The sequence below is a fragment of the Carcharhinus amblyrhynchos genome, chromosome 1 (assembly GCF_965287045.1).
Source record: "Carcharhinus amblyrhynchos chromosome 1, sCarAmb.v2.hapA, whole genome shotgun sequence".
Lineage (NCBI taxonomy): Eukaryota > Metazoa > Chordata > Chondrichthyes > Carcharhiniformes > Carcharhinidae > Carcharhinus > Carcharhinus amblyrhynchos.
In genome coordinates, this window is record NC_137324.1 from 73,170,867 (window position 1) to 73,182,617 (window position 11,751).

General features: G+C 41.8%; 1 protein-coding gene across 8 annotated transcripts in view; it reads left to right on the forward strand.

The window, feature by feature from the left end:
* Window positions 1-11,751, forward strand: part of mtus1b (microtubule associated tumor suppressor 1b) — a 144,097-nt gene that overhangs the window by 83,659 nt on the left and 48,687 nt on the right. Inside the window, exon 1 of one of the 8 annotated variants that reach the window (XM_080186941.1) lies at window positions 11,391-11,733. The exons of the other annotated variants lie outside the window; for them this stretch is intronic. Coding sequence (XP_080043067.1) covers window positions 11,613-11,733 — 121 coding nt within the window. The 5' untranslated portion in view covers window positions 11,391-11,612. Of the gene's footprint in view, window positions 1-11,390; window positions 11,734-11,751 lie in introns of those variants that run through there. 8 annotated transcript variants of the gene reach the window in all.

Below are 11,751 nucleotides of genomic sequence, written 5' to 3' on the forward strand. Positions count from 1 at the left end.
GGCTGTATTCTTCCAGTCACTGAATATCATGTGGAGCCATTTAAAGCCATGTCCAATTCCTTTTTCCTGGTTGAAAAAAATGAATTTAATGCTTTATAAATTATGCCCTGCGTCTGTTGGAACAGCTTGCAAAGAAAATGTAGGTGGTTAAACCTTTCCAATAAGCAGTGGGGGGGGGGGGGGTGCGTGCGCACGGAGGGAAGAGAGACTGAAACAATAGAGGTTATTGTGTGCTGCACCATTCCACCCCTTAAAACTGTGCAGTTGTACAGAGGCATTTTTGTTTGCCTTAAATGAACATTTGCTGCTTCAAACCTATTCTCCATCCTCTTTGACATCTCTCAAATGTCAGAACATATAAGAAGAAACAACCAAAAAATCTTACTGCTGTCATATTCAAATGTTCATGTAAATGTATAATCGTTGAGGCTGGTTTTCCCTATGGTATCAAAGGTTATTTTCTACAGTAAAGCTTTTGTGCAGCAATTGGAAGGATTGCAAGAAATTCATTCCATTATTTGAAAAGACTGCATTGTATTACATATCCATCTGAAGGAATTATTACGTTCACAATGAACCTTTAAGGATTTTAGTTGAAGTAACAGTGAAAGAAAATCAGCCCATACAAATATTCCAAATCAGTTATTCCATGGCGACCTTTAAAATTGCTGAGAAGAGACATTGAGGAAGTTTTTTGTTTGTTTTTGCACTCAACAAATGCAAAAGTGCCAAATTTCAAAGCTCGCACTTTATACTACAGGAGTAAAAGGTGCCAGTTGGTTTGCAAGTCAACTCTGGCTGAAGTTGCTTTCTCTATGGCAGGGAACAAAATGCTCCCCAAGCCCTTGGAAAGGCTTTGACAAAATTTTTCACTTTTTTAGCCAATGTAAATGATTTAAGACTGATATGGGTCATTTAGTGTAACTCCTGGTGCAATTGCTGGCCAATTATGGAATCCTATCTAATGAAAGACATAATACCACTCACTTTGCCACTATCAAATGGCTTGCTAAACTTTTTAAGTAGTTTGTCTTTCTGAAATACCTTGGAAAGATGAGCTAATTTTGAGGTGAATTGGGCACGCTTTGGCCCATTGAGCCTGCATGATGCACCACAAACTGTGACTATCCTTTGAACTTGTAAAGTGAGTAAATGCCTCATTGAGACGTATAAGATGATGAATGGGATGGATAGGATAGAGGTGGAGAGACTCTTCCCGCTCAAAAAAGACAGTAGGACTAGGGGGCACAGCCTCAAGATAAAGGGGAGGCGGTTTAGAACGGAGTTGAGGAGGAACTTCTTCACTCAAAGGGTGGTGAATCTCTGGAATTCTCTGCCCGTTGAAGTGGTGGAGGCTGCCTCGCTAAATATTTTTAAGAAGCGGGTTGATGGGTTTTTGATAAGAGAAGGGATTAAGGGTTATGGGGAGAGGGCGGGAATGTGGAACTGAGCCACGACAGATCAGCCATGATCTTATTGAATGGCGGGGCAGGCTCGAAGGGCTAGATGGCCTACTCCTGCTCCTATTTCTTATGTTATGTTCTTATGTCCTCTTTACAATATTGCCGTGGAAGCCAGTCTTGTGTGGGGAGCTGTACAAAATCTTAGAAGCTTGACTTCAGTCAATATGTGGGTCAAGTGATGAGGAATCCATTAATGAATTTCTCAACAAGCATGTTAACAGAGCACGTTAAGTTGCTCTAAGGTGTGTAAGAAAATCCTTCCTCTCAGCTGCAGAATCAAAAATCCATTACTTCGTTGGAAGGTCTTGACACCATTTTTGATGTTGGTTCATTGCTTTTGTTCCACTTGGGCACCTGCTTCCCATGTGTTGATTGGAGCAGATGTTTATCAGAGGCTGTTTGTTTTGCTTTCATGTGAGTGGGCTTCCAGGTGTAATGAGTAGAGCACATGTTTGGGAAGATTTTATCTGATTCTAACAAGTCTGGCCGACCTTGGCTGATAGACCAAAAACAGGCCATGTTAATCTATTTAACTTAAGCTCATGCTCTTCCAAGGGAGGTGATGCTGAAGTGGCACTGTTTTATGTACCATATTGAGCACCACAAGCAAGAAGCACTAAGGGTGACAAGTGCAAGAATATATTCTGGATGAGGGGACTTCAATGTCCATCACCAACAGCTGTTAGCATCATTATTGACTTGACCTGGCCAAGTTCTGAAGTACATATCTGCCATACTGGATCTGCAGCAGATGGTGAGGGCACCAATATGAGATTCTACTAGACCTTGGCCTTGTCCACCCACCAGAAGATGCATCTGTCCAAGGCAGTATTGGTAGTAGAGACCAAAGTCTCACCTTCCCCTAGGAAAGTACACTATTATCCTGTGGCACTGCCAGTGTGCTAAAGAGATTCAATAGATGTAGCATCTCAACTGGCATCCAGAAAGCATTATGGGCAATCAGATTATATTCCATGATGATCTGTAATCTCGTGGCCCAGTAACATTCAATGATGTATAGGGGAGCAGCACTAGGCATACCTGAATATGATGTTACCTGGTCAGTCTACAACACTGGACTACTTGCATACCAAACAACAGGAGAAGTAGCTTGCAAAATACATAGCGAAGCACTCCTGCAAACAACAGGTCAGATTTAAGCTGTATAGACCCGCCACATCCAGTCACAAATGGCGATGAGCAGTTAAACTGAGGGGGGTCCGCAAATATTCTGTTTCAAAGTCTGACTTCATCTGCATGTCACAAATCTGGAGTGTACTGCTTTTTCTGCATGTATGTAGCCCCAGCAACAGTCACTGACACTATCAGGACAAAGCAGTTGGTTTATTAAACCCATCCACCACCCAAACATTGACTCCCTCCACTACCAACAAGCAGTTTCCCATCAAGATGGGCTGTGGCAGCAGCAATTTCCAAATCTATAGCTTCTGCTGCCAAAATGGACAAGGGCAGCATGAGAACACCACCAAGCCACATCATCATCCTGCCTTGGAACTAATTGCCATGCCTTCACTGTGGCTGGATCAAAATCCTGCAACTCCCTTTCTTCTAACAGTATTATCGGGGGGACCCATGCTTGATGGCCTTCAGGGTTTCAAGGCAGCAACTCACTACAACCTTGAGAGTAAAAGACAGGCAACGGTGTAATTTTCACTTTGTGAAAGAGTAAAAAACATGTCAAAATGACCCAAGCTGCTACTCAATTCAGCAAAGCCCAAATGCTGAATATAACTTTTCTGACAAAATAAAAAATCCTATTTTTGTTAAATTCAATGCAACGTTATTCCAGGACAAACTTTCATTTAGCTTGCAACTGTTGCAAATTGTATTTCTATTGATCTTGGACAGTTCTGGGTGCCACATTAATGTGCTTACAAGTTGCATTTGGTTCAATTGGTCTTTGCCTGTTCTAAGCTTTACCATTAGTTTCTCTGCATCTTCTGAGATACAGATGGATACAAATAAAAGAATAAGATAAACACATCTAAGTTTTTAATGGCTTCAAGTATTCCTGTAGCGAGTTTGCAATCCTTACTCTGGTTAGAAATTTTTCTTAATTCCCAAATTGTTTTATTCACTGTGCAGCATTAGTTGTGGTGCCTTGAGGAAGTGTAAATCGTTTCTCCGTCTTCCCTATTGAACCCTTTGATAATCCTACAGACTTCTATTCAGTTTCTCCATTGTTGGAGAAAGAACCACAGCCAGCAGTGGACTTGAACTGACAGGATATAATCAACCACCAACTTTGGTGCATAAAGCATCTTCATCTCCTGCAACCAGCTGCCTAAGGTATGGAATAAGAAAATGCTCAGCAGGCCTGTTAGTATCTGAAGAAGTCATATTTGACTATACCTGTTCTCTCAGCAGGATCTGTGGACTGTTTCCAAGACTTGTATTTTTATTTGATTTCCAGCATCCACAGTATTTTGCTGTAAACTAAAACTATAGTTTAAGCATTCAGTAATTCTAGTCTAGCCATGTAGAGAAGATGGGATTTGGAAGAACTGAATAGAAGGCATGCCAAAACCTGGGGATTCCACTTGTTTTAGTTCAAATGAATTCCTGCCTCTGATTTCTGACCTCGTTGTCTTCTCGATTGAACCACTCCCCAGACATGAGACAACTTGATGGATCTCAAATTTCAACGATAGAAACCACCTGAGCTTTTAATTGTTTCTATTGTTTCCTGCAAATTTTTGCCCTGACTCCATCACTTAGTGAATTATTTCTTGCCTTTGTTCCTTTATTTTCCCTTCCCAACTGCCCTTCTGTTTCCAGATTATTGCTATGGTCCTCCTGTACGTTCAGCCCTATCCCAGCTATCCCTACATCTACTTCAGTTTGATTTGTCTGGCATTGCCTTCATTTTTAATTCTAGTGAGCTTTGCTTCTCCAAATCTCATCCCTCTGTTCCATCCAACCTTGGGTTGCTAGATTATCAAATCTAAAGCAGTATCCTCTAGTTTCCACAAAGGTCAATCACCAGTGATATTCTTGCACTGTTTTTTACTCTTATCATTTGTTGGTGATATGACACAATTGATCCATTCAGCAATTCTCCTCTCGTCTGCTTTGAGCTGCTAGATTCCAATGTGTCCCAACCACCAAATCTCACCTAGTGGTTTCTATTTGCAGCCCTACAATGGAATCACTCTGATCCAAGTCTTCATGTTTGTCCTTTTGTTTTTCTTATCAGTATTTTGCCTCCTGTTAATGTTCCTTGACACGGGTTTAACGAGGTTACCGTTTGCATCAATGCTGACAATCCATCATACCTTTCTGCCACCTGCTGACCTAATTGATCATCGTTTTGTTGTTGTTGCTAAAGCAATATAAAGCACTTCCCTTTATCAATGATTCTACCTTCACCTGCCTTATCACATCTTCTAGTTTGTTTTAAAAACCCAGCAACTCTTTGATCCCATGTTCTACCCATTGGTAATTTGATATTTTTAAAGTTGCATTAGTGTCCTGCCTTGTATAGCAAACAGGTTTCTCAATCTTTCAAATACACTTCTGTGCCATCGTTAAGAGAGTCTATTTTCATCTAACATCATCCTCCTCCACCTGGCACTCTTGAATCCCTTGAATCATCTATAATGAAAGTAAAATATTCTATGTTCTTCGGATTCCGTGCCAAACTTTGTTAATACCCTTGTGTTTCCGAACTCTACTCTCAGACCTGACTTAGAATTTTCTTCCAAGTAATGTCGTCGCTGGATTCCGGGGAAGTGCCGGAAGATTGGAAAGCGGCTAATGTTACGCCGTTTTTTAAGAAGGGTGCCAAGCAAAAGGCAGGGAATTATAGGCCGGTTAGTTTAACGTCTGTTGTAGGTAAAATGTTAGAATCCGTCATCAAGGAGGAAATAGCGAGGCACCTTGAGAGGAATTGCTTGATAGAGCAGACGCAGCACGGTTTCGTTAAAGGGAAGTCGTGTCTGACAAATTTACTAGAGTTCTATGGGGATGTGTCTAGGGCGGTGGATAGAGGAGAGCTGGTGGATGTGGTCTTTCTTGATTTTCAGAAGGCGTTTGACAAGGTACCTCACAAGAGGTTATTGCAGAAGGTCAGGGGACATGGAGTTGGGGGTAGGGTGTTAGCGTCGATAGAGGATTGGTTGTCAAATAGGAGGCAGAGAGTGGGGGTCAACGGGTGCTATTCGGATTGGCGGATGGTGACTAGTGGAGTGCCCCAGGGGTCGGTGCTGGGGCCTCAGCTATTTACCATTTATATAGATGATCTGGAGGAGGGAACCGAGTGTAGGGTGTTGAAATTTGCTGATGACACCAAGATTGGTGGAACGGCAAATTGTGTGGAGGGTCTAGATAGGCTGGGCGAATGGGCCAGGAAATGGCAAATGGAATTTAATGTTGGCAAGGGCGATGTGGTCCACTTTGGTAGGAATAATGGTAGGAAGGATTATTACTTACGTGGTGAAAAACTGCAGCAAGCAACAGTGCAGAGGGACCTCGGGGTCCTTGTGCATGAGTCGCAAAAACCCAGCTTGCAGGTGCAGCAGGTGGTCAGGAAGGCGAATGGGATGCTGGCCTTCATAGCGAGGGGGATTGAATATAAAAGTAGGGAGGTCTTGCTGCGGCTGTATAGGGCATTGGTGAGGCCGCAGCTGGAGTACTGTGTGCCGTTTTGGGTGCCGTACTTACGCAAGGATATTTTGGCCTTGGAGGGAGTGCAGAGGAGGTTTACTAGGCTGATGCCGGAGTTGAGGGGGTTGAGCTATGAGGAGAGGTTGAATAAACTAGGCTTGTACTCGTTAGAGTTTAGAAGAATGAGGGGAGATCTCATTGAGACATATAAGATGCTGAATGGGATGGATAGGATAGAGGTGGAGAGACTCTTCCAGCTCAAAGGATAGTAGGACTTGGGGGCACAGCCTCAAGATAAAGGGGGGGCGGTTTAGAACGGAGTTGAGGGGGAACTTCTTCACTCAAAAGGTGGTGAATCTCTGGAATTCTCTGCCCGTTGAAGTGGTGGAGGCTACCTCGCTAAATATTTTTAAGACGCGGGTTGATGGGTTTTTGATAAGAGAGGGGATTAAGGGTTATGGGGAGAGGGCGGGAATGTGGAACTGAGCCACGACAGATCAGCCATGATCTTATTGAATGGCGGGGCAGGCTCGAAGGGCTAGATGGCCTACTCCTCCTATTTCTCTCAGCTATTTTCAGCAAGGATCCACTTCCAGGATTTCCAACTCTCTTCAATATTCCTCTGCCTTGAATTGCCACGTGCATTCAAGCTTCCACAATCTCTCCGGAAACATTTGTCACCAATTGAACACTACTGCTTTAGCTATACTAAGATCACCAACTTTAGGATTACTTCAGACATCTGACTTCTTGTTATCAAATTGCACCAAGTCCACATTTGTCAGGTCTTTAACTTCAGTGAACTGGAATTTGTTCAAATTCCAATTTCCTTTCTTGTTTGACTTTTTCAATCTTCCTGTAACTTCTCCTTTTCATTCCCTGGTTTTCTTAAATTTATAGGACTTGATCTCCTGCCCATTATTCGTATTGCTTCTGGCAGAGCTGAGGGTTGCCTCCTATTCTTAGCTCTAACTGCCTTGGTCTAGTTAAAACTAAACTTCAAAGGCCTTTCTTAAGGTGCCCCTGCTTGCAAAGCAACAACTTAGCCTCTCTTACAACTTTCCACATCAGAAACTCTATACCAATACAGAAATAATCGATATACCTTATTTCTAATAGCCAATGATACAAACATAGATTAATTAAAACTACCTTTACTTCCTGACAAAGCTTTTCTCTTGTACCTTTTGCAATGAGTGTGGATTCTATGTTCACAGATAAAGTTTGATAGGGCCAGAGGTAAGCCAAATCCTGCAAACAAGTCCTGTTCAATGAGATCATGGGTGATCTGTGACCTACTTCCGTATGCCTGCATTTGTTCCATATCTCATTACCAAATGTCAATTTATTGGGGATTCAGGTTAGTTCAGTTACTAGCATGACTAGCTGAAATGGAAGATCTGAAACCAAACAGTGTATAGATTTCCTGCTGATGTTTTGTGTGGACAATGCTTCTGTTCCTTGGTGTACTATTTAGTTGGGTGTACTATTTAGTTGGGTGTACTATTTAGTTGGGTGTACAAGCTTGCTGACGACCATGAAGGTTGGTGGTAGTGTGGATAGTCTGGCGGGATGTCAAGTTGCAGCGAGACATAAGATGCAAGACTGGGCGGAGAAGTGGCAGATGGATTTCAACGCGGATAAATGTGTAGTGGTCCATTTTGGCAGGTTCAATGGGATGAAGGAATATAATATCAAGGGTAGGAGTCTTAGCACTGTTGAGGATCAGAAGGACCTTGGGGTCCGGGTCCACAGGACTGTTAAATCGGCCTCACAGGTGGAAGATGTGGTCAAGAAGGCATATGGTGTACTAGCCTTCATTAATCGAGGGATTGAGTTTCGGAGTCGGGAGATAATGCTGCAACTTTATAAGACCTTTGTCAGACCCCACTTGGAGTACTGTGCGCAGTTCTGGTTGCCTCTCTACAAGAAGGATGTGGAAACTATTGAGAGGGTGCGAAGGAGATTTACAAGGATGTTGCCTGGATTGGGTGGCATGCCTTATGAGGATAGGTTGAGGGAGCTAGGTCTTCTCTCCCTGGAGAGACGACGGTTGAGAGGCGACCTGATGGAGGTTTATAAAATGTTGAGAGGTATAGACAGGGTGGATTCTCAGAGGCTATTTCCCAGTGCTGAAATGGTCGCTATGAGAGGACACAGGTTTAAGGTGCTGGGAAGCAAGTACAGAGGAGATGTCAGGGGTAAGTTTTTCACTCAGGGCGGTGAGTAAGTGGAATCAGCTGCTGTCGGTGGTGGTAGAGGTGAACTCATTGGGGTCTTTTAAGAGACTTCTGGATGAGTACATAGGATTTAATGGGATTGAGGGTTTTCAATAGGCCTGGTAGGTAGGGATATGATTGGTGCAACCTGTGGGCCGAAGGGCCTGTTTATGCTGTAGTTTTCTATGTTCTATGTACTATGTCTAAGTTACTGTTCTGGTGCAATATGGAGGGAATGCTGCATGTTGCCACTGTTGGATGTACTAATTATGAGCATAAAAGTTCCAATTTTGTGATTCTGGGCAGCATGAATTATCCATACCAACTTGTCCTTGGTAGTGAGGTGCCATCTTCGAACACGTCGTGTTGTGAGGAAGTTCCAAAATATGTCCTAGAATGTCAAAAATGGTTGCATTCTCTTATTGGAATGGTTATTGCATGGCACTTGTGTGGCAGACCAGTAACTTGCCATTTTATTTGAATGTTGTCCACTTCTTGCTCCATACAGGCAGATTGTTTCAGTATCTGAGGAATCACAAAAGTACTGAACACTGCAGTCACAAGTGAACATCCCTAATTCTGATGATGATGGAGGGAAGGTCATAAAAGCTAAAAGATGGTTGACTTGGAGTGCCAGCAATATCCTGAGACAGATGATCAGACTCCAAAAACTAGAACCATCTTCCTCCTGTGCTAAATGCTGCTTTAATATTAATCTCAGAAGATTCTAAAACTTAAGTGATGGTCCCAATTTAGCATTTAGCATTGGTAAGCAAATTACTAATAAGCAAGTGCTTCTGTCACTTTTCTAATTGAAAGGCAGCTGGCATTCATTCATTTGTCAACGCAGCATACTTTAGCAGTTTTCTAGTTTGGCTCAACTCTGGCACTTGTCCATCCTGAAGCAGCTTGGCCTGAGGTTGGGCTGGTTCTAGTGCACATGACTTGAAGACTAAAATCAGGGGTTCATAGTCCTTACTTGCAATGTGCTGAGCTGTTTTTTGATAGCACATGGAGTGAATCCAATTGATACCTGATGGACACTTTCTGGATATCCATGCTATGAGTTTACAGATTGTGGTGAATCAGTAGTGTTAGTTCACAGCACCCCATGGATGCTCATTTTTGGGCTGGTAAATCTGCTCTGTTTAGAATAGCAGTTCCAGAAGAATGCACAGTATCTTCAGGCAGTAATGATCCTACAATTAAAGGACAGTGGTAAATGGTTTCCTTACCCATGTTTGACTTGATGTCATGAGATCTTGATGCATGCCTAAGTCAGTGTTGAGGACTTACATACTGACTGCATGCCATGATCTCCAACCGGTGGTACCTAGGTGTGATGGCAGATTCTGAGCAAGTCATTGGTATTTTTCAGGGTGTGCCTTCATGTCTAAATCCAGTGCATTATTATGCTTTTGTCAATTTGCTACAGCTGGTCTGTTTTAACCACAAGAATACAATTAAAGGTCAACCACGTGGACTGCATCCAGCATTGCATATACACAGATCAGACATCGAGATGCTTGTAGATCAGAAGACATAAGTGCACTAGGTGGTGTTCATGTTCATTACTCATGAAAAAGGAATAGGAAATATTTCTGAATTTATATCGTACCTTTCAGTGCTGCAGGTAGTCATTTTACTGTGTAGCCGATTTGCCAAAAAAGAGCAATGCAATGCCAGTTTTTAATTCAATAAATCCTAAATTAAAGCTAATTTAGGATTTGAATCCCGGTTTCTAGATCCTTAGTCCATATCTCTGTTCATACAGTCACAATCACTCTCACTCTGTCTCTCTTCCCATCAGTACTGGACTAGCTGCATATCTTGTCAGTGGTCTGGATTGTTACTGGGACCTTATTCTCCTCAAAATGGCTGGCTTGTTTGCAAAATAATTGCTGTCAGAGCTCCTCTGAGCATCTGCCACCACCTTGTCACACCCCCCACCCTCAAACAGGAACGAATCTGAATTAGTGTAGGATCATAGGTGAGATTGAAGAGGATATTGTGACACTTTGTAGTCATAGGTAAAATTTGAAATGGCATCCTGTTGACACATTTATAACAATGTTGTTGACCTTTGGCAGGACCAGAAGTTTCAAAAGAAATTATTGTACAATGGGAATAAATTCCATGTTGATTAGTTTCAGATTGTATGACTAATAGAGGGTCAGTGAACCCCTTTTGTCTTGTCAAGTGATCCAAAGAAAAATGGAAATTTGTCACTAACCACATGCCATCAAAAGATTTAGGGTTTTTTTTGCTAGAACATCAGTGGAATTCAGGATATTAATATTTGAAGTCCAGTACAATATATGTATTTTCCTTCCTGCAACAAAAATTGGCAGGAGTGGAAAACTTGATGAACCAAGAGATTGGGATCTGCAATCCTTAGCTTGCTTACGTTTGCTTAAGTGTTACAAACCATAGTTACCTAGTGATTGTAGCAGAAATGAACTCCTTTCAATTGTTTCAACATGTTATTTTCAACTTTTAGAATTGCACATAGCTATTTTGACTAACAATTCTATTCATGTCTGAAAATGCCACTTTTTAAAAATTCTTAAGCATTTAAGTCATATTCATACTTTCAAATTTTTGAACTAGTTAATTATAGTTATTAGCTGTTGAAATTAGTGGAGCACATTGGACAATCTAAACTGTGCACAAAAATAGACACGCTTGCAATATTTTGGAATATTTCCCAAGACTTCCAAAGCTCAGAAATTGAGACTGGGCGTGGGACTGAACTTCAGATTCTCAGCAGGAAACCTGTTTATAGAACAATAAGCTCACTAAAGAGCTACAATTCCTTTGAGGAATGCAAACAAATTTCTTTGAAAACAATTTTGAATCTTGCAACTTACCCATCAACTTAGTTGATTTTTAAAAATATTGCACTAATTTTATGTATAAGATTTTCATTGCCAAGTTGAACATGGATATTTCCTATTTCAGTTCCCCCACCCCCCACTGTTTGTAGCAGATTAAGCATGAAACATCAGTGGAATTTAGGGGCTGGCTTGTTGCTTTATGAACCAGTCGGAAGTAGGTAGCTAGCTGTCTGCTCAGCCTCTGACTGTCACAATTGAGAACGAAAGCTCTACCAAATGGCTATAGCCTCCTCAGCTCTAACTTTTTAGATTTTGAAGCATTTTTTTCCATTTTATATAGCTGTAATTGCTTTGACACTTGTGAAATTTATCTGGTTTGACTGTACTATTGGAATCGGCATTGTACAGTACATAATTGTAGAGGAGCATGATTTCTTCCATCAGTCTGCTAGTATCAACTTGAAGAAATGTTATGGAGTCGGGAATTCTCCCTAACCAGAATCCACGTGCAACTGACTGCAAAAGGACTGCTTCGAAATCTTCAATTTCGATCGGTGTATGCCAAGAATGCAGTTGTTTTTCGAACAGGTTTGTGAAATGGGGAGG